Here is a 24,325-nt window from a genome sequence, read left to right as displayed (position 1 = left end):
ATTATTCATGTTGTAAACAGTGCTATATCATATGCTTAGATACATTAAAACACAAATCTTTAAATAAAACTTACATCGTTCGTGTTAACATGCCAAGCCATATCACCATAGGATACCAGCTGTCCGTTAACGTAACACCGAATTTCACTGTTCCGCCATCGATTGTAAATGTGGACAATGCTGATCATGTACCACTTAAATGGGAAAAAAAAATTAAACATGTCAACAGGTAATGTTCAGTTTTTATTATATAGAAAGCAATCCTACCGTCCACAATACACTGCAGAACGTGCTCGGAGGAAGTGACCGTCAGCCTCCACCACTTCACTGCCCTCCTCCCATCCCCCCTTTGCCAGATGGCAGATGCGGTTCATAAAGAGTAAACCGTGACTGAGACACAGCTAGAACCTCTTCAGTCTTGGTACCTTTTCATTAAAGCGAGATCCAAAAACTGTAGAAATGCAGCATTTGTGTTCATTCACTTAATAACATCTATTGCAAGTACCCAGATCTAACAAAAACCACCACAGTTCCAGCTCTTCTGGAATTCATGGTATAAGGAAACAGACATACCTTAGGCAAGTAAACAAATAAGGAATTACAAATCATGATGCTTACAGGGAAAAGAGGAGAGTGTCGATGAAAGAGAACCACCTAGATTCTACTTTGGACAGCATGGTCAAGAGAGATGTATCAAAGGAACATTGTCACATTACAGCAAGATTTAGATAGAACTGAAACACACAATTTAGAATTATTAAATACAGGAATAATTACATATTCAAAACTTAATGTGTCAATACCCATTAAGAACAAAAAATAAATTTACATAGACTTCTTATTTTATGGTTACTAAGGTCAACAAAAAGCATTTTTGGTGCTTATTCAGACATGGGATAGTTTAAATTCTGTAATAATTTATGGATCCAAACTTTGGTCTTTTTAAATTGAAGAGTCTAAAGCAAAAAACACAAAAATATTTTCTAATATATGGAAAAATACAAATGAGTTATAGATACTTGAGCAAATATACCTTCAGTGGTTAAGGGGACGGGGGAAATTAGAGTAGTTTTCCTAAAAAAATATATATATATATATAAAATACAGACCTTATTCTCTGGATTACTTAAAAGCACCAATTATTTCTCATATATTTGCAAAGTATAGAGCTTTAATAGGAATTCTCAACCACTAAAATACGTTAAGTCAAGGTGTCCTACATACTTAGAACAAAATTCAACTTTAGTTATTTTGATTTGGAATATAAAAACTGAACAACTAACCCACAGAAAACAGTTAAATGGAATACTTAACATTGTTTTTCAGCTACAAAAAAAAAATGTCAGGTCAAACCATTTAACTCCTTTACGTGTCTTTTTTGTAAGTTGTTTCACTCTAGGTAATCTTTAACAGTAATTTTTTGCAAACTGAGTCCTTAGAGTTACTCATTTAACAGACCATGTTTCTAAATATTACAAATTTATCAAACAGATACCATTAAAAACTGAGCATCAAATAAATTTAAGAAAAATCTCATAGACGTTTACATATAAGAACCAAATTTTATCTACACTGCCTTCATTGAGTTTGGAATTTTTCAACCAGAATGCAACACAAGAGATACAATCTTTACATTTTTTAGTGAAAATTTTAATGACTGGCTTAAAATTTCTAAATAAACCAGATATAATGTCTATAAATACAAAAAATTTTAATGACTGGTTTAAAATTTCTAAATAAACCAGATATAATGTCTATAAATACAAAAAATTTTCTGCTACTGAAAGATATTTTTAGGATAAATACTGTTAGCTGTATTATTATATTTACTGATATACCTAATGTAAAAAAACTGTCGGTCAACAAATATGTATTGAATTCTTGCTACTATGACCAGATAATTTAGTGTCCTGGGCAGGATGAACTTAAAATTCATATGGACATAAATTAAGTTCCCAGGTTATGAGACCTATGACTTCTGGGAAATTATTTAGTCCCTTTGAACTTATTTCCATCTGTAATAAAGGGGGTATAATAATGCCTATTTTTTGGAATGATTGTAAATATTATACATAATGGACAATGTATCAAAACTATGAAGAACAGCTCCTAATATATATTTGGCACCCCTAAGTCAGATTACTATTAATTAAATTTCTATTTATTTTTTAACTACTTTTCATCATGCTAAAAAATTTGTCTGCTAAAATTGACATTATTTTCTCCTCGGAGTTATTCGTTCATTGAAAAATTTACTGAGAACCTACTTCATGCCAAGTACATGCCAGGTTGTGAGTATATAAAGAAAGATAACATACACACCCTCAGGGAGGTTCCAGTAGAAGGAAATAATATGAAAACGACTATAAAACAATGGAGTTCACCAAAAATACACATATGGGAGCAAAAGAAGTAATGACAAATTGAGTGAAGGGAAACAAAAGATAAATGGAAAAGGAAGACTTAACAGAAGAATTCACTGAAATAGCAAAAAAAACTTAAGACTACACTTAAAGGATAATTAGCCCTGACTGGTGCGGCTCAGTGGGCCAGGCACCATCCTGCCCAGCGAAGGCCGCGGTCTGACCCCCGGTCAGGGCACAGGCCCGGGTTGTGGGCCAGGCCCCCGGCGGGAGTGCAGAGGAGAGGCAATCCCATCAACGTGTCTCTTGCACATCGCTGTTCCCCTCCCGCTCTTTCTCCCTCCCTTCCCCTCTCTAAGAATAAATATTTTAAATTAAAGAAGAAAAAAACTTGAAGGATACCAATTGCTAGGCAAACAAAAGGCAATAAAAAACCATTCCATGCAGATATATCTTACTATGGTGCATACAGGAGAGACGCGTGACCAAACATTTCCCATGTTTACGTTTAGAGGGAAAAGGAGACAAAGACCTGAGTGTAAAGAGACCCGCTGGACAACTTTAGTAATCAGCCTTTGTTCTTTGCATAATGTGAAATCACTGAAGAATTTCCTGCAGGAAAGTGAAATGATTGTCTCTGTAGTTTAAGAAAGTAACTGGCAGGAGTGAGAAAGTGGGACAGTTTGGTAAGTATGCATCACGGTAACCCTGAAAACCACTGGAAAGGCTCAGGGAGGAAGGCCGGAGGAGCTAAGCAAAGATAAGCCTTCCTCATTTAAAAGCGAGGGGTGCGGGGCGCGGGGACTCAGCAACAGAACTGGTCTGAAGTGCTGACGAAGAAAGAGAGAGTCTAAGATGGTCTCCAATTTTTCACTTAAATGAGTGCCATTGTAACATAGGATAATGAAAACAGTCAGCCAGTTAGTTAGCCAGATAAACAGGACTGGAGTCACCAAGAAAGAGTTTGTTCGTAGTCATAACTAATACATGACAAAATTAAATAACTGGATACGCGGACGCACTGCTGCGGGACTGGAGGGGCGGGCGCAGAGTCTGCTCCTCCCTTGGGGCATCGGCGCGCACTCCACAGACGACACGCAGGGGCACCTTCCAACCCAGAGAGCCCAGCCTGTGACTTGAGATGCATATTTATTATTTTATGTATGTATATAAAATAAATCTATTTACTCTTTAATTGACTTTACTGGGGTGACAACGGCTAATAAAATTACGCAGGTTTTAGATGTACGATCTACAACACATCCCCTGTGTGCCGCAGAGAGTGTTCATCACGCCAAGGGAAGCCGCCTTCCACCGCCACGCAGCCCTGTCCGTCCCCCACCTCTCCTCGCTCCCTTTACCTCTGACAATCACCACACTGATGTCCGGGTCCCTGACGGTTTTTTGTGTTGGGTTTTTTTTTTTTTTTGCTTTCCCTTCACCTTTTTCACTCAGCTCCCCATCACCTCTGAGATCTGTCAGTCTGTTCCCTATTAATGAGTCTGTTTTTATTTTTGTTAGTTCATTTTGTTCACTAAAATCCACATGAGTGAAATCATATGGTATTTTTCTTTCCCTGACAGGCTCATTTCAGTTAGCATAACGCTCTCCTGGTCCATCCATGCTGTGGCAAAGGGTAAGAGTTCCTTCTTCTTTGTGGCCAAGTAGAATTCCATTGTGTAGATGTACCACAGCTTTTGACCTGATATTTTTGACAAAAGAAAATGGAAGTAAACTTGGAAACTATGTATGCTTAAACAGGTCTGTCTGCATTTAGTTTAAGACCCAAAAGTAGATCTATAAATAAGGATGCCAACAGGAATAACCAAAAAAAGTCCTCTATTAAGAATTCATAAGAAAAATATAGCATACTTATACAAATATCAATAGTAGCTAACATGTACTGAACACTTACTACATATCAGGGAATATGCTAATGGTTTAAATGCATTGTCACAGGCCTAACATTTGGTAAATGGAATAGCTGGGAAGGCAATATTCAATAGTTGTAATATAAAGGTTTCTTTAATGAAAGGCTAAACTTCTTATTAGAATAACGACAAAGTGCATCTTCTGGAAAAGTAAAGAAAGGAAAAAAATAAGAGAATAAATTTATCTTGAGCAATGCAAAAGTTTAATCAAATACTTATGATTTCCAAGGTTTGTAAGAATCCTTGCTGCAGGCATTTTAAAACCCAAATCGCTCCCAGTTCTGCTCCTACCAAGACTTCTCCAAATACACAGAGCGTATAAAAAGGTGTGAAGATGAGAGAGAACAAATGGGTTAAGTTCCTCTGAGTTAATGACAATGTTATTTGGTTCTTAAATTCACTCTAACATTTTTTATTTATACTCTTTAAGGCACTGCTGCCTAAGTTCATCTGATAATAAAAATCACTCACGGTATTTGTTTGAAACACAGAACCCTAACGTGAAAACTGTAATTCTAAAAATCTATACTTCAAACAAGCTCCCACTGAAATTCGAAACAGCCTGGAGCCCTCCACAAATGCTGTCTGGGTCCCCTCCCGGAGCTGATGAGCCGGCGTTTCTGGAGGAGCAGCGAGGAGGTTCCATAAAAACACCTGGGATTCGTGTCAAGAAAAAATAACCCCTGTGCTAATGTAATGTATACATTTATTTAGAATCACTGCTTTTTAAGTTGTTTTCCATGTATATAGTAATAAATGACTTCTAATTGGTATTCTTTAATAGAAACAAGTATTATTACTCCCTTAAACCTAAAGGAAGACTCATTTAAACCCCATCCGAAATAATATTTTCTTTAGTAGGTGGCAAAACAGACATGGGACCATACACGAACAAGAAAACAAACAGACTATAAGCAAGAAAAGAGGAAGAAACGCAGACGTCCTTCCGCCCCACGTGGGCTCCTCAGACATCGCACAGCCCCTCCCGTGGAGGACCCTTCCCGCAGGCGAGATGTAGAGGCCGCTGGCCGCACGGTGGGCCAGGGTCTCCCGAAGCTCATCTCACCGCCCTGCCCCCGAGGCTGACACGGGGGCTGGGGGAGGGACCAGGCCTTACACGCAGGGGAATGGGAACTCCTACCCTTCTCTCCCTTGGTTCTCTGGATTCTGGACTCTCACAAGGTTGGTTGCTGACACAGAGTCTAGCAAACAGACAGAAACATTTCTCTTTAAAACCCCAGCTGAGGATGAGACTATTCTATCTTATAAGTCTAATTATAAGTTGCACATTTCTCTGCATTTCCTCTTGCTACTTTAGAGAAAACTTTTAAAACATGTTTCTACCTGGTCTCTGAATAATCATATTCTAGTGGACATTAAACAAAGGTGTATTTTTCATGACCAAAATATTAACAGTAGAGAAACATCTCTCCCCTTAAAGCCACTGTTATTAGCAAAGCAGAAAGTAGTGAAACCGTCTTCCATCTCAGGAAACAAGGGTCAGGACTACTGGGATTAGCTCAATCTCCCTCAAGAGAAGTCTCTCTGTTTCCAAATCTGGAAGTTTAACTTCTTACAAAGAAGCTAATTATCTATGAATCCACAGTGCACAATATACACAAGCATACACGCAAGTACGAATCTTTGGTCTAACAACCTACTGTACCTCCTAAACCAAACACGCTGAGAAGGAAGGGGGTGGGGTCCGTCTGTCCCCGGCCACAGCCCCACAGAGCCTACAGGGTCTGGTAGTCAGTGACTGCTCAGCAGGGCAGCCCCTCATCCAAGAGGGGTACAGTCCAAGACCGCAGTAAATGCCTGGGGCCTCGCATTCAACGCAACCCTATCCACACTATGTTTTGTCCTATCTGTGGTTTTTCCAATACACATGTACCCTGTGACAAAGTTTAATTATAAATGAGACACAGCCAGAGATTAACAACAGTGACGCACTATCCAACAGAACAAAGACAACAGTACAGGCTAGTAAGAGGTGTGTGGATGCAGCCCGTCTGGTGACCGATCGGGTCACCAGGCGGCCGCGAGGGGCTGCGGGGGATGACCGCTCACTCGGCCGACCCCACGCACCAGCACGAGGGCACGCGGTCCGATCGCACCGTGCAGGAGGGCGCCCAGCTCGGAGCTGATGAATCGTTTACATCCAGGGTCCTCCATGTAATACTCTCAGACCACAGGTACCGGACGGCAGGGAGCGGAAACAATGGAGAGCGAAACTGCAGCAAAGGGGAAACTACTGCAGGAATCCTCTGAAAGAGAGAGGACGGGAGCGAGAGAGAGGCTGCACGAGGTCGGAACCTGGCTGTTGCACGTCGCAAGTTAGACGTGGAAGTACCAAGAGGTCGTAGACAAGGGTCAGAGGGAAGACTTAGGAGCCGTGAGAAAGCCAGTGACGGAGAAGGTCACAGAGGCTGCAACAGGTGAGCGTGGAGACGGCAGGACCGGCGCATCGCGCCGCTGTCAGCAGCAGTGTTCACGTGAACCTACCTTGCGCGGCTGGAAGTCGTACTTCACACAGTGCTGAAAGCCTTTTCCTTTGGACTTCAGCGAGGTGACTATCAGGCAGTTCCCAACGAAATGAGCAGAGTAGCCGACTCCTTTGCTGGTACGGAAACTACGGGGAGACGGAGAGTAGTGGAATATCCTCTGGTACAAACAACTACGTATCTAAGGGCTACTACACAAGTGACATAAAACATTATGAAAAATAAGACTTACTTCCCTACAGAGGCATTACATGTACCCAATAAAGACTAAACATAAAAGGTTTCGGGGGAAAAAAGAAAGAATTTAAGTTGGATGTTGCTTTTTCTTCTGTGGCCAGGAGCCAGCCTCCTCACCAAAAACCCATGGCTGCCCTGACTGGCAACTGAAATTTAAAATTTCAATTTAACATATCACAAATACATAAAAACAAGTCAAGGGCCCACCAAAAGCCTATTAAGTCGATTACATTTCTTTTAAGGACTATCTGGAACTAGCAAACATCAAAATCATTTATACAGTTACTGTTTTCAAAAACTTGTTCCCTAATTCTACTGTATCTCTGAAAATAACTTAAAAACTTAAAAAACCTGTCAGAGCCAATTTTGAAAAATAATGCAGGTAATCAAGCAAAAGAACATTTTTAGTTTTAGTAAAAAAAGTTATGTGACTATGAAATATAGTTATTTTCTTCTAGAGAAGCATTCTTCCTAGCTGTGAATTCAACCCCAATGTAAAAAAAATAAAAATAAAAAAGGTATATATGTTTTGAAAAATGATAGTATTATTGAAATAGTAAATGTATGCTTTCCCAAAATGACCATCTTGAAAGTTCACCTCCCTCTGTTTGGAAGTTGAGGTGTTTGTTTAAAATTTTGTAATAGAGCTTACAACCTATTAGTAGAGAACATTTTCATGCATTTCAGAGCCACTCATTGTAGAAAAAGTACTTTACATATTATTCTTTCATCAAAACCCACGCGATGGGTACCACCGCGGTCTCCATTTCACAGCCGAAGACGCCAAAGCCCAGGAGAGACAGGGAGCGGGAAGGCAGCCCTCGGCTCCGGCGTCCCATCTCGGAGCACGGGCGGGGGGTCGGGGGGGGTGGTCAGGCGAGGAGCCCCGCGGGAGCTGCCCCCACCCCCTCCGCCTGCGAGGCGCCCGGGCGCCCGCGCGGGGCTAGCGGCACGGCAGCCGGTGGACGAGAACCGCCACGCTCTCGGCCCTTGCAGGCCGCGCCACCGCCCGCTGCTAACGCCCACCGCGCGCAGCGAGAGCGGAGACCGGGCGGCCCTCGCTAGGCCAGACCCTGACCCGACGGCCGGCAGCGCAGAGGAGGTAGGTCCGCGCCCCGACTCGGAAGCTGCGTGACTGCAGCAAGGGCGGTGAGGCGACAGCAGTCAATCCATGTAACGGACTTCGCCGTGCGTTTATAAACTTAACGTGCATTTTTAACATGTATTGATATGTTACATTTAATTTAATGTTTCGAGACTGTGCTAAATACTCACAAAATAGAAATACTTAAGACAAAAGTACTAAAATGAAATATATTACTTACCAATAAAGATAAGGCTTATCCTTATCAACATTAATGTTATTTAATGGATCCATACGAAACCAAGTGTTCAGGGTGAAGCCGTTCTGATAAGGCCACTTTGCGATGGGAGGCAATGCGATTGCCTACAAGGCAACAAAAAAAGATACAAAAGTATCAGTTAAAGAAAGTGACAGGAACAAGGATATGAATTTTAGAGAAGAAAATGGTGAAGGTGTAAATATCAGAAAATCATGGCAGATATAAAAATAGAAACTAAGATCGTTTGGAAAAATCTCTGCGCATCGCCTGCTGCTCAGAGAAGCACCGCCCGCCCGCCCGCCCAGCCGCGGGGCTTCGGCCCGGCCGCGCCCGCTCTGCGCTCTCCGGTCTCCACCGCGGGCTGGCTCTTCGGAAACAGTTCATTTGATTAGAAGAGGCTGAATCTTTAAATCCAAAGACAGCTGTGTGAGGAACGTTAATGGGATCAATACTGAAAGAATTTAAGTGTTAAGAGTTAGTGCTCATAATAGTGAGACAAAGGAGGGGAAAGCCTGAGATCTGTTATTAAGAAACTTAACCAATGAAATTTATGACCAAAACGGATTCAGATCCACTCACTAAGTAGAAAAGGAAAAATATAGTATTCAGATGATAACAGCAATAAAAAAAAATCTAGCCATTCTGAGGAAAAAATGAGAAAGTGACTAATTATTGGAGTTGATGTCAACAAACATCTGAGTGGATTTATCTATCTTCCTATGCGATATCGAAACTCCTACACGTAAGCTATCTATCCGTCAGGGGTTTGGAACTCATCTGCTCCCCCAAACAGATCCTTCCTATCGCTGAAAGGGGAACGACCTTTGTCAAGGACGAGAGAGTCTCGATGGTAAATTAAACGCTCTGCAGACAGAGAAAGCGGCAACTTCTTCAGGTGACGTGAGACTCTCCAAACACCGCAAGGCTCCAGCAAACCCTTCCGATCTTACTCCCTCCTGCTACCGCGCCCCACGCTCCGGAGTGTGACCTGAATGGGACAGCCGCCCCCCTTTCTGCGACAACTCCTCTGCTGTACTCGCAGCGCCCGCGCCCCCGAGCCCGCGCCCCGCAGCAGCGCCACCGCCGCTGACACCCGGGTCTGGCGGCCTCTCTGGGACTCGACCCGCCGGGTGCCCGCCCCGCCCGCGGCGCCGCGTCTGAATCCGGAGCCGGGTCACTCAGGGCTGCGGCCTCTGCCTACCCGTTCCGGTTCCCAAGAGGAAGGAACAGGATTCGAACCGCGAGCCCGCGACAGAAGACACAGAAAACATTCGTTCTGGGGTCAATGGGACAGCCGCAGAGTGGCAGCGATTTTTACGTCCTTGTTTTAAAAATAAAAATGAACCAGAAGCACGCGAACACATACGTAGGTACACAATCTCAAATAAAGAATCAAACCCTAACACTAAATAAAAATTTCCCATGTAATGTCTTTTCAGATTTTAATGTTTAAGGAATCAATTCAGGAAGTTTAATCAACACAGCTTTTCTTAACTTTTTAAAATGAAAACTTATTTCCTTTAGTAGTTTTTTGTTTGCTAGTAAAACGCACTTTTTGCTGAGTTTACCACCAGCGGTTAACACCTCCAAAGGCTCCGCACCCCGCGTACTACAGCGGCTTCCGAGCGCCGGGCACACGGGGGACCCACGGACAGCGGACCCGGAAGAGGGAAGGGAGCCCCGCAGGGCACAGCCGCGCCAACGCGGGCCGCGCGGAGGGCAGGTGAGGCCTCGCCAGGACCGGCGGCCCCGCAGCAGGGCGCTCCCAGCGCTGCCCGCGGCCCCGCCCTCTCCCATCCCCAGGCGCCCACCACCCGGCGACCTCCCTGCCCAGGCCCGCCGAGCGCCTCCCGCGCAGCAGGACCCCAGGCGGCTGGCCCTGCCTCGGCGCTCACGCGCGCTCTGCCAGGGCGCACGAAGGATCGGAGGCAGCGCCCCCGGCGCCAGACCGACCCTCCGTCCACAGGAAGGCCCTGGTCCACCGGACGGCTGGCCGTTCTTCTGCGGCGGGACCCAGCGGGCCGAGGTCACACACAGCTGCGAACAGCGAGCTGGCCCGCAGCAGCAGCAGAAAAACCTTGCCAAAGGGGCGCCTAAGCTTGGGCGACAGGGCCACCGCGACAGCCTTCGGTCTTGCCACGGCGGGTAGCAAACACCTGACAGGCTCTAGCAGAGCATTTCCGCCCGTTTCACCGTGGATTCCAGTAATTCCAGGGGTAAAAAGGTCTTTATTTTGGCCAGTGTCTTCAACAAGATTATGAGACAGTCTCTTACAGGCCTAGCAGCCAGATTAATGTCTCAGGGACCTGAACTCCGGCGCTTCTGAGCGGCCCGTGTGACCCTCCTGCGCCCGGGCGCGGCCTCCCGGGGCGGGCGCACCCCTCGCCTAGGCCCGCCCCTGCCCACCCGCGCGGTCGCTGCCCACGGCTGCCTCCCAGCTCCTGGCACTTCCTCTCCGCCCGTGGAGTTAGCCGCCCGCTCTTCCAACTGCCCTTGTGATTTTGGGCGTAAGCTACCTTTACAGCGCCTCCATGTCTCCTCCTACCACGGTCTGGTTCCCCCAACTGGGTGTCCATCCCTGTGCCCCACGAATCCATCAGACCCCAAACCTACGTCCCTCACTGTTTCTTGGTCTAGGAGGCTCTCAAATCTATGTTCTTATCCACAGCAACTGGAAACAGAAATAATTTTGATGTTCACATGGGGTGCTTCCATGTAAACTGTTTCAGTTAATAAGATGTAGGGTATTTCCTACATTAGGCGGATTTATGAAATGGATCATAATCGTGACCAGCACACCGAAGTAACACTCCTGCCAGTCGCGGAGCACACACTGCATTCACCTTTACACGGAACCGCTGCAGACCGCAATCAGCCTCTGGAGAGAAGGAGCGGGTGGTACCGCCCCGCTCACCCGGAGGCAGCGCAGCCCGCGGAGAGGCCTGGCCGCAGCGCGGCACGCAGCGCGGCAGGCTGCGCCCGTCATTCTGGGGAGACAGCAGGCACAGCCGGGCTCCAGTCCCCCGCAGGCACCGCTGGCCGCAGGGGTCCACAGCCTGTGCCCTCCTGTTTCTAGGATGCCTGGTTCACGCTCGTTCAGAGCAGAGTATCGGAAACGCCGTCATGTAAGGATTTTAAAATCAGCTCCTATCTGAATTCTTCAATAGCAGAAGTAACACGTCTGGAAATAAGACAGCCTGTCCTTAAAACAAAGCACTGCACTTTTATTTCAGGCTGTGACTCTGTTTTATAATCTGAAACAAAGTCACATTGTTGAGGCTCAGTTTCCCCTACTGCTGTAACAATGCTGGTATTATTTATATAGTTTGTATGACTCAAAGGAAACAATAGCTGCTAAAAGTTCTAGTTCCTTCTCAGCTTCCTCCTCCACATAGAAGACATTCTTGATCCAAACTACCCTTCATGAAGACGTGTAATGCAGGCAGAAGGGGGATGGTAAACAGTGTGCTCCATCCAATCGGTGAACAAAAACAACAGAAACATACGTAACTAAGAACATATAAATAAAAACATTTCTGTGTATAATGCATTATGCACTGAGAAAAAATATTCATGGGTTTTAGGCATTTCGTGATCAAGGGGCTAAAAACAGAAGGAGTTACAACCTAACTCAGGCAGTTTATTAAAACAGTGTTAAAGCTCAATTTTGTTAATCCATAAATAAGACAGCAACTGGCTTATATTTGTCAAAATGCTTTGCTCTTCTTTCCCATCTTTTAAACTGAGAGATACCAGATATGAGAGCAACAGTAGTTTTAAAAAATTAGAAACGTGTATACACACGTAAATAAACTACTGCATCTGCGCGCACCCTGAGCAGCGCGGGGTGATGACAGCGTTTCCCCCCGAGGCCTCACAGTGTACATTTTGTGTGTTCTTCCCTAACAGTACGACATTTAAAACGATCAACTTCCATCTGGAAAGTGATTTTTAACTTTGCTATTTGTTTCACAATTAGTAGAAACTACAACTTTAAAAAAGGGTTCATAACATAATATTAAGGCAAAAATATAAAATTAAAGGAACAGTTACTCAAATGGGAGACTGCAAGTACCTTTAAGTACTGACAACCAAAGTGTTTAAATGGTGTCTTACGCCATTACAGATTCATAATAACCCTATTCCATAACAAAGTGCTAATATTTTATATGAACATAAGTCTACAAACATTTAAGGGACTAATCCTCCACAGTCAGGAACTACAGGATCCAGAAATCAAAAACAGTTCTTCTAAGCCAATAATTATACATGGTCTCTTCAATGCTATCATGTAGGTAAAATGATTATATCAAACAGATCGAAAAAGCTAGTTATTTGAAAATACCAAAAAATAGATGAACCTACAGCTAGACTGATCAGGAAAAAAAATACAGTATCAGGAATATAAGGTATTACTATACATATTCTACAGACATTAAAAGGACAGTAATGAGATATGATGAACAAATTTATGCCAACATATTGAGCAATGTATATTAACTGGAAAAATTACTAGAAGGACACAAAATACCAAAACTCACTCAAAACAAAATAGAAGACCTCCCTGTGTGTATTATAGAAATTAAATTTGTAGTATAAAGCCTTCTCACAAACAAAACTCCAAGCCCAATGACTTTGATAGTGAATTCTAGCACACATTTAAGAAAAATAGATCAATTCTCATCAACTCTTCAAAGCAGCAAAATAAATACTCCCTAACTCATATTATGAGGAATTACCCTAACACCAAAACCAGATAAAGATATTACAGAAAATACACCCTCAAATTATTTATTAAAATAATTGCAAAATTTCTTAGCAATATATTAACAAATCAAATCTAGTATTATATGAAAAAGTTAATACACAGTGATCAGATTTTATATTTTTATTTTAAAAAATGAACTTACATAGCAATATGAATAGGTAGATAAGACGCTCCAACTACATGGTTATTGAGGAATCCGGGTTCGTTCTTTCTATTTATTTATTATTGAATTCACTTCTTTACTATTGACCTTACTGGGGCGGCACCGGCCAGTCACAGTGTACGGTTCACGTGCACCCCTTTGTAACGCACCGTCTGTACGCTGCAGTGTGCGCTCACCACCGCAGGTCAGGACTCCTTCCGGCCCATTTACCTGCCCTGTGCCCTCGCCCCCCTCCCCCACCCCCGGCCTCTCTGGTCATTACCACACTGTTGCCTGTGTCCAAGAGGGATTTTTGTTTTGCTTTGTTTTGCTTAATCTTTTCACCTTCATTTTTAATCAAAGGAATGCAAAGGTTGTTTTAACACCGAAATAATAATCACTGAAATTCACCACATTAATAGATCAAGAAGAAAAGTCATATGATTTCAATAGAATCAGAAAAAGCATATAACAAAATTCAACACTGATATCAACATATTTATGGTTTTAAAAAAGTCCCAGGAAATAGGTATACAAAGGAAATTTCCTCCATCTGACAAAGGAGATGTCCTGAAATCTACAACTAATGGCATACCGATGGTGAAATAGTTAATGCTTTCTCTAAGACTGAGAATAAGTCAAGAATGTTATTTTTTACTCAACAGTGCGATAGAGGTCCTAGCCAGTGCACTAAGGCAACAAAATAAACTAAAAAGGCATACTGACTATGAAGTAAGACATAAGGCTGGCTTTCATCACAGATAAAACTATTCCCCATACAAATAACCCTTAACCATTTACCAAAAAAAAAAAAAAAAAAAAAAAATTGCTAGGACTAGTAAGTGAGTTTACCAAGGTCTCAGAATATAAGGTCAATATACAAAATATGCGTACACCCCCCCCATTTCCATGTACTAGTAAAAAGCCATATAGAATATTAATGGATAAATTTAACAAAAGACTTTTAAAGCTTATATGCCGAAAACTACAAAACAGTAAAAGATCTAAGAAAATTAAATAAAGGGAAAGATATGCTGTGTTTATGAGCTGAAAGACTCAACAGTGTTAAAGAGATCCATTCTCTCCAAAATGTTCTACGGTTTTAACATAATACAATCAAAATCACAGCAGGCTTTTTAGAAAATTTGACTAGTTTATTCACAATGTATATAGAAATGCAAACAATCTAGCCAAATCTCTAAAACAAAGGCAAATTTGAAGTACTCATACGACCTGATGTCAAGAACTACTGTACAACTACAATAATAAAGATAATGTGATACTGCCATAGAGCTATACAGGACAAATGAAAAAAAAGAATTCAGATAGTTTTCGAGAAAAGTGCCAAGGTAATCAACCATGAAAAGAACCGTCTCTTCAACAAATGTTTAGGGTTTAATTCAATATTCATATGCAACACAAACAAAACTTAACCTCCACCCTTCCCTCTCAAAATATTTTTAGAATTCACACAAAAGGGATCATAGATCTCAATGTTAACTCTAGGTAGAAAGAATAAGAGAAAAAAAAGTCATGACTTGGATTACTTGGATTATAAAAGCATATGCCATAAAAAATAAAGATTTTAATTGAATATCAAAATTGAAATCTTTTATATACACCAGAGAAATGGCAGTGAGAGAGATCCTGTTGGTCTCATCCCTTGAAATTGCAACAATTTGAACAGCTCTAACTCAACAAAGGATTCCCTGCCCAACATACAGGCACACCTGAGAAACCCACATACCGAGGCACCTAAATGTGGGCAAGCGGAGCAAAGGCGAGGCGCAAAGGGAGGAGGGCTCAGCCAGCCAGGGACACTTGCCTGCGGCAGGAGTTCACGGGGGCGGGGCAGAGGTCCAGCGGGCAGCCCTGCAGGGCTGGGCAGCGGGAGCTGCAGCAGAGCCCAGAGGCCGGGGCAAGGGCACGGCACAGGAGTATTGCCACAGCGTCAGGTGCTGGGCATTTCAGACAAGGAAAGGAAGCCAAAGGAGCCCTGCCCCCACCCATAAACTCCTCAAACCTGCCTCTTTTTCACCCTTTGTGTCAGGATGTAGAACACATCATCTGCAATCCCAAGAACTGGTACCACAGAACTTCTATTTCCCCTGAGCAAAGGGTGTTCTCTGTGACTGATTCTCAGGCAGGGCACACGGCAGGGGGTGGGGGGGAACCCAGGGCGATGTGAGGTTGCCAGCACTGGAAGGGTAAAACAAAGAAAGTGGCCAGGTTACCCCAGACAACCCCACCCCCAAGCACATCGGCTACAGCGATGGCAGCTGTGGGGAGGGCACGGGGGTTTCACAGAGCTAAAACAACTAGTGACTCAGCACCGCCTACTGGGAAATAATAGAAGGACCTCTTCCTAGCCACCTGGTAGAGAACAGCCACTCATACATAGATGCCCAGACAAAGAAGGAGCTCATCAACTACCATGAATAACCTAGGTACCAAGGCAGCTCAGAAAGAAAATGAAAAATCTTCAGGAAGCAAACTTGAGCACGTCGGAATATATGATACAAATGACAGAGAATTCAAGATTGCAGTTCTGAAAATACTCAACAAGATGTGAGAAAATACCGACAGGCCATTTAATGAATTTAGAAAACAAATTCATAAACAAAGCCAGTATTTCACCAAAGAGATTCAAACTTTAAAAAAGAATTAAACAGAAATTTTAGAAATGAAGAATTCAATAAAAGAGTCCAAGAATAACCTAGCAAGCATAGGCAATAGAGCTGACTAGGATAGAAGAAAGAATTAGTGATGTCTAATACAAAAATCTAGAAATAACACAGAGGGAATAAGATACTTCAGCATAAAAAAAAAAAATGAAAGAGCTCTACAAGAGCTGTCTAACTCCATCAGAAAAAGCAATATAAGAACAACATGCATGCCAGATGAAGAAGAGAGGGGAACGGGAACGGAGAGCCTGTTCAAACAGTTAATGAAAACTTCTTAAACCTACGCAGAGCGCCCTCAAATCCAAGAAGCAAACAGAATGCCTAGTTACCTCAATTCCAATAGGCCTTCTACAAGGCACATTGTATTAGAACTGTCAAAAATTAGTTACAAAGAAATAATTCTCAAGGCAGTCAGGGACAAGAAGAAAGTAACCGATAAATGAAAGCCAATTTTAGGTTATCTTTGCACCTCTCAGCAGATACTCAAGAAGCCAGAAGAGAGTAGAATCAAATACTGAAACTACAGAAAGGGTGAAATTGCCAGCCAAGAATAATATATTCAGCAAAATTATCCTTTAAATATGAAAGATAAATAAAGACTCTTCCAGACACACAAAAGCTGAGGGAATTTATCACCAGAAGACCTCCGTGAAAGGAAATAATCGGGGGGTTATTCTACCTGAAAAGAAGAATGAAAGGTCACAACACTACAAGTAACAAGATCACCAACAAACTGACAACATAAACAGGGATAATTTTGACAACAAAAACATACAAGGTGTGGGGTTAGTTCTGAATTTGCAAATGAGACTAGGCTTCCAAACTGAAAAGGAAGATGGAAAAGTGTCCCTTTTTTACAGATGACATGCTTCTGTATATAGAAAACCCTAAAGACTCCACCAAAAAACTATTGGAAACAATAAATACAGTGAAGTTGCAGGATACAAAATCAATGTACAATTTTCCATGGCATTCCTATATACTGACAATAAAACCTCAGAAAAATAAATTTTTTTAAAAAAGCAACTCCTTTTGCAATTTCAACCCAAAAAACAAAATACCTAGGAATAAGTTTAACAAAGGACATGAAAGACCTATATACTGAAAACCACAAATCATTATTAAAAGAGGTTGAAAAGGACACAATGAAAAGATATTCTGTGCTCATGGAGCAGAATCAACCTGGTTAAAATGGACATATTACCCAAAGTAATATAGAGATTTAGTGCAATCACCACCAAAATTCCAATGTTATTTTTTAAAAGATTTTATTTATTTTTAGAGAGAGGGGAAGGGAGGTAGAAAGAAGAGGGAAAAAACATCGATGTGCAAGAGAGAAACATTAATTGGTTGCCTCTCGCACACCCCCACCAAGGGACCTGGTCTGCTACCTGGGCATGTGTCCTGACAGGAAATCACACCGGCAACCTTTTGGTTTGCAGGGCAACACCCAACCCTCTGAGCCACACCAGTTAGGGCCCAATGTCAGTTTTTAAAGAAGTAGAACAAAAAAATCATCAGATTTTTATGGACCACAAAAGATCCCAAATTGCTAAAGCAATCCTAAGGAAAAAAAGAACGAAGCTGGCAGTATCACACTCCCTGACTTCAAATTATACTACAGAGCTACAATAATCAAAGCAGCATGGTATTGGCAGGAAAACACACACACACAGACTGATGGAACAGAACTGAGAGCCCAGAAACAAAACCACATGTCTATGGGCAAATAATTTTCAACAAAGGAGCCAAAAACACACAATGAAAAAAAGAAAGCCCCTTCAATAAATGGTGCTGGGAAAATTGGAAAGTCACACACAGAAGAATGAAACTAGACTACTGTTTATCACCATGACAAGAGTTAATTCAAAATGAATCAGAGACCTAAATATAACAATAAAACAATAAAGTACATAGAAGAAAACATAGATACAAAAATTACGGTCCTTGGTCATAAAGAACATTTTATGAACGTGACCCCAAAGGCAAGGGAACTAGAAGCAAAAATAAGTGAATGGGACTATAATAAACTATTTATAAAAAGTTTCTACACAGCAAAAGAAATCAACAAAATAAAAAGGCAAATGGCAGAATGGGAGATGCAAACAACAATTCCAACAAAGGGTTATTATCAAAAATAAAGAACTCCTACAACTCAACACCAAAGAAACAAACAATCCAATTAAAAAATGGGCAGAGGACTTGAACAGATACTTCTCCCAAGAAAACAAGGAAACAGCCAACAGATTATGAAAGGACGTTCAATTTCACTGGCTATCAGAGAAATGCAAATCAAAAAAACCACAATGAGCTACCACCTGACACCTGTTAGAATGTCCGTAACCAACGAGTAGTAAGTAGTGTCGGGGGTTTGTGGGGAAAATGGAGCCCTCATTCAGTGCTGGTGGGAATGTAAATGGGTTCAGTCACTATGGAAAACAGGCTGGTGGTTCCTTAAAAAATTAAGAATAGAGTTACCATATGACCCAGCAGTCCCTCTTCTGGGGATCTACCTGAAAAACTTGAAAGCATGTATTTGCAAAGATATATGCGCCCCTATGTTCACTGTGACATTATTCATGGTGGACAAGACATGGAGCCAACCAGAGTGACCTTCGACAGAGGACTGGATAGAGACAACATGGCACATATATACCACGGAACACCACTCAGTCACAAGGAAACATGAAATAATCCCATCTGTGATGACATGGGTGGACCTTGGGAATATCATGCTAAGCAAAAGAAGTCAGACAAAAGAAGTTCAGAACCGTATGATTCCACTCACATGTGGGATATCAAACTGAACCTCGTGGACACAGATAACAGTGTGATGGCTACAAGAAGGAAGAGGGCGGGAGGTGGCGGGGGTAGAAGGGACCTAATATATGGTATCGGAAAATGGGTTGACTTTGGGTGGCAGACACACGGTACTTAATATACAGATCACGTATCACAGAGATGTACACTTGAAACCTATGTAATCCTATTAACCAATGTCACTCCAAGAAATGTAACAAAAAATAAAAATATAAATAAATAAATAAAGTAAGTGTTAAGAAAATAAAAAGACACGCTGCAGACTGGGAGAAATTATTTGACAAATACACACCTGACAAACTTATACCCCAAATATACAATTAATCCTTAAGTTAATAAGACAACTATTTTTAAACAATAAACAGAGAAGATCTGAACACGAGCAGCCCAAAAGATGATACAGGATGTCTCGTGAACACAGGAGAAAAGGCTTACCGCCCTCAGTCACGAGGCAGTACGCAACTGAAACCACAGGGGGCGCCGCTGCGTCGGCCCTGAGACGACTCAGGTTAGAAGGGTGGACAATGACCGGGAGGCACAGCTGCCAGGAGCCTCAGGCCCTGCTGATGGAGATGAGGAGTGTCTCACTGTGGGAAGCAGCCTGCCTTTCTTGGGAGAGGAAACGGACACCAAAACGCCAGCAAGCTCGCTCCTGTGCACTCGCTGGGAGAGGGAGGTGCGTCCACGGGGCTATTTTCGAATGCCCACTGAGGGGGTATTAACAACAACCAAAACCTGTGAGCTCAGATGCCTGTCAAGTGGTCCGTGGGCGAATAAGCCGGGCGGGGAGACCCATAAGTGTAACATCACGAAGGACGAAAAGGAAGCGAACACACGGCCGATGAACTGCACCACAGATGATTTAAAAAGCCTACGGCAAATGAGAGACGCCTGACAAAAAGACCGCATAATGTGTGGTTTCAATTATATGAAATTCTAGAAAAGGCAACGTTAAACAACCACAAAATAAATATGAGGCTGGGGAGAGGGGGCTGGCTTCAAATACAAACAAGGGAATCCGGGAGAACAAAAGAACTGTTCTAAATCACAACTGCCATGGTGGTTACCAGACTACTCAAAATTCATCAAACTATACTTTTTAAATTAGTGAATTTTATTGTACATAAATTATACTTTACTAGATGAAAATAAACATGTGTTTTAAACTTACCGCAGCACTACAACCGGGAAAATTGAAAAAAGTATCAGGACCATGTCTTTGTGGCATCTGATTAAGGACTGATAATAATTTTACTGCATGTCTTGGCTGAGGAAACAAGAAAAAGAAATGGCATTGGTACAGGTTCAGCAAAAATACGTAACATATCCCATTAGCCACTGAACTACCTTTCTAACTAGAGAAAAAATTAATTTTAAATGATTTACATAACTCTTTAGGAGGAACAATTTCCATTACCAATTCAAGTTTATAGCTCCCCAGAGACGGACTGTTGAACATTAAGTATTAACGCCCCGAGACGTGACCCCGCGTCCCGTGCCCACAGCTTACCCAGACTCCGCTCTCTCCCCGAAGCATGCTGAACAGAAGCTTCAGCTCCTTGACAGTGATGCTGTAGCTGGCAAGAACCCCCAACATATCAACTAGAAGATCTTCAAAGGAAAATAAAGTTATTCTGAACTCTAGTCATAACCTGCCATCTGTCAAGATAATAGACTTTTTAAAAGAATGGAAGTTATCAAGTGTAATTTCAACATATATATAAAATATATAGCTAAACATCCTCATGAATAGTTATCTCAATTAATTTTTAAGTCATCAGAAAACAATGATAAGTTTTAGAATTTTTCTGCATGTTATAACATTCCAATTAAGTTTTCTTAGCAAATAAACTAGATTTTTATAAATTCTCAGAATACACACACACACACACACACACACACACACACACAATAATGCTGTATTCAGGGAAAGGTAGGCAAAAATATGCAAACGTACAATGACTTAACATTTTAAGTTAGTTATTTTAAATGAAAACATGACAGCCCACCGTATTTTCTTTTACAGAACGTTTTCAAAGTCCTCCCTGCTCATGAACAACCATTCTGAGCACGTGCCCCTTGCCCGGCATGTGTTAGCTCCACACCCCCTCCTAGGAAGCCTGCGAGGCAAGCGCTGCGGACGGGGAGGCACAGGTCGCCTCCCCTGCCCCCAGCAAGCACCCCCGACTCAGCCAGGAGTGCACCCAGGTGGCACGGCTCCGGGGACCTCACTCTCACCCCGCAGCCCCTAAATGGAGCACTGTGCAAACAAGTTACTAGTGATGTCCATTCAGTTCATGTGTGTGTGCACATGTAAGAGACCAAATAATAAAAGTGTGTGCATTTAATCCTTTGTCCCAGAGTACGTTCCCATCTCTACACATTGGGAATCATACTCCATCAATTGTTTTTTTGCAAGAAATTAAACATCTAAATATTTTTATTTCCTTGATTTCTAAAACACTTCCTAAGGATTAAAGATACTACACAAGTTATTACAGTCAATATACATAAGACACTCTAAAAAAATTAACCAATTAAATAAATAAAAAAGATCAGATAAGAGTAAGTTGAAATAATTATTGATATATATTATTCAATATCATATACTAATAGGTGGAATTTGAGACTTGAAAAATACTTATCATGTATTTCAAAATAGAAATATAATTGGTTATTTTCATCAATAAACAAACGAATAATCCTCAATGTCACAGTAAGTAAGCAATCTTTATGATAAAATTGTGACCGTGGATATGCCATTTTTGATAGAGATCTTCTAATGAAATAAAATGTTTCTTCATTCAAGTAACAAAAATGTTCATAGTCACTACATATTAATCAGAAGATATATTTCTAAGAAAGAGTTCTGGATATAAATCAAGATCTCAAAACCCTCCATTAATATAAAGCAGCTATCATCCATCAGCTTTGATGGCACTCTTCAGATATCTCTTAGAGATTCACTCAACTATAAATACTTATTTGAAATACGTAATTTCTATTTCCCAACCTTAAGGTCATCTTCGATGTATCTGCATTTAATTACATGATTATTAAAATTTCTCATTTACTGTACATATAACATAACCAAGCAGCTCAGTTTAATTTTACAATGGGTCTTCTCTGTACAAGATTTTTAAAGAAGAAAAAACATACTAAAACTATGAAATTTTCTCATCAGTTTACTCCATCTTCTAGTGATACCTTCACATTATTAAATATTCAGAAGAAAACTTAGTAGTATTTTGGTGATTTCTGGTGCTTCATTAGTACATTATCCAAATTTTAATTTCTCTACTGAAAAGTAAAGTAGAGGTTTTTTCCTGAAACTTATTCAATGCTTAAAACGATAAAAAGTGAAAGTTTTGCGTTACCAGTATTATTGCTGACAACAAGGACACAAGAGCCAAGCAGCTTTACGAAGAGGAGCTGCGGAGACGGGCGCTTCCGCAGCGCCTCACACTTACTGTCCCCGTCCCCGTGCTCACCAGGGACGTAGCGCTAACTGCTACGTGTGTAACTGTGGCTCGTTTTGCAAAATGCACTCTAGAAAAGTGGTAGCCACTTTATTATTTATGTAAATAAATAAGGGCTTAAATCCAAAGTATTCAAAGATCGCATGACCTTCAATAAAACACATGCACATATAAGTTTATGCAAATAAATCCCTATTAAATAATGCTAGAATTTGCAGACAGAGCGCATCTACATTAAGAAGATATTTTGTCTGAGTCTAATTTCTCCTTAAGTCAACCATTAGTAACCAACATAGAGAACACTACATCATCCTAAATAGATAGATGCCACTTTGAAGGCCATTAGAAATGGTTTTAATATACTCTTTAAAAGAAAAATTTTTACAAATTATTTGAATTTAAAAAGTATTCATCTTTAAGCTATTCTTCATTTCATTCATTCTGGATTAATGTTTTTGTTCTACTAATATTAATTAAAGCATAAATCAAAACATCACAGTGAATTCTCTAGGGTTTGAACTACTTCTCAGAATCAGATAAAATATTGTAAGGAGTCATGTTATCACATGTAGAATTAAGAAAACCCTTTCATGTCAGAAGAAACTTATGCTACACTCGTGGCTTAAGAGAATCAGCATTTCAAACTACAAGCTTAGTTTCTGGGAATGACTGCTGCTCTGGGACCATGTTTCAAACCATTTCTCCTTCAGCGCGTCTAACTACAGAAGGGAATGAACATGCAGGGAGGTGAAGAATCACTGACTTCAAAGTTATTTGAAATAACATATAACAAGCACAATAATTAATATTTTCTTGAAATTTCATGCAAATTCAATATTCTGTTCCACAATGTTTATTTTTCATACAAATGTTTCTCCAAACATTATCAAGTAAAATGGATACTTCTAAAAAATAAAAATAAAACAAGCTTATTCTAAGACTTCTGGTTTCCCCATCATAGCTCCACGTACGCCAAGCTGAAAAGCGCAGAGCTCCAAGAATTCGATCAAGGTCCCATTATACAGAAATATAATATGTATTGTATTTTTAATTATGTAAAAGTTTAATTAAATACTACACAGAAAATACTGTTTCCATTTCCGGTAGATTTCATAGTACTTACTTCATTTATTCATTATTAAGATTTCCTAAAACCTTTTGGAAAAGCAAAATTAGTAATTATGTTTGTCTAGTACAGAAGAAGTCATCCTCCATTTGCCAGGTTTCCCCTTAATATATAAGGCAACTTTTTCCCTATATTTCTATTTATCTACTTTAAATCAAGGTAGCTTCAACAGTGGTACCTCGGTACTCATCATTAATTCGTTTCAAAACTCGTGACGAGTACCGAAACAGACGAGTACCGAACGATTAAGTGTTTTCTCTTGCCAGGTGGTGTGGTGGCTCATACGAGTTCCAGCAAGTGCAACGAGTCCCAGTCAAGCGCCAAGGGCTGAAACTGTTTTCCTCGTCAAATGCGACAAGTTTGGGGTTTGACGAGTTCGGAGGCCGACGAGCACCGAGGTACCGCTGTATTACCCATCGACCATTAGGAGCACGTTAGTTCCTACCAGCGCCCACAGCGCCCCGTCGGAAGGCCGCCTACCTGCGATCATGTCGTCCACCGCGCTCATCTTCAGCAGCACCTGCTCGATGAGCCCGACCTCCGTGCTGGTCTGTAAGTTGCGAACGCTCTTGCGTAGGATGGCGGTGAACATGCTCCAGACCTCGGCCTGGCAGGTGACGTCGCAGTGCTCCAGGAGCTCCGTCATGCATGTGATGCTCTCGGCATCCTGGATGATGAAGTTCATCTCCAGGTCAAACTCTCCACCCACCAGCTGGAAGTGAGCGGACAGACACGGTAGGAACGATAAGGTGGCGTCCTCTATGGCGACATCGTAACACCAAACATGCGATTTGCAGGAGCGCGCAACTGCTTTAAAAAGCTTCAGGTCTTTAAAACCACTTCTGATACAAATTAGTAGGCTACAGATAGGTGAACACAATTTGCAAAGGGAAGTCTACATTTTTTTAAGGGAAAAAGGCGGTTTCAA

General features: G+C 41.6%; 1 protein-coding gene across 3 annotated transcripts in view; it reads right to left on the bottom strand.

Moving 5' to 3' along the window:
• The window catches only part of NBEA (neurobeachin), a 482,091-nt gene that overhangs the window by 429,543 nt on the left and 28,223 nt on the right, over positions 1–24,325 (bottom strand). For all 3 annotated transcript variants that reach the window (XM_054586547.1, XM_054586549.1, XM_054586548.1), the window contains exons 2-7: positions 23,878–24,109; positions 20,303–20,403; positions 19,964–20,059; positions 8,361–8,482; positions 6,800–6,926; positions 75–194 (exon numbers count right to left, since the gene is read on the bottom strand). In XM_054586547.1, coding sequence (XP_054442522.1) covers positions 75–194; positions 6,800–6,926; positions 8,361–8,482; positions 19,964–20,059; positions 20,303–20,403; positions 23,878–24,109 — 798 coding nt within the window. The remainder of the gene's footprint in view (positions 1–74; positions 195–6,799; positions 6,927–8,360; positions 8,483–19,963; positions 20,060–20,302; positions 20,404–23,877; positions 24,110–24,325) is intronic.

The sequence above is a fragment of the Pteronotus mesoamericanus genome, unplaced genomic scaffold (genome assembly GCF_021234165.1).
Source record: "Pteronotus mesoamericanus isolate MK-2021 breed Mesoamerican mustached bat unplaced genomic scaffold, CSHL_Meso_final contig_94, whole genome shotgun sequence".
Taxonomy (NCBI): domain Eukaryota; kingdom Metazoa; phylum Chordata; class Mammalia; order Chiroptera; family Mormoopidae; genus Pteronotus; species Pteronotus mesoamericanus.
Note: the sequence above shows the minus strand (reverse complement) of the source record. Positions and strands in the feature narration are given on the sequence as shown.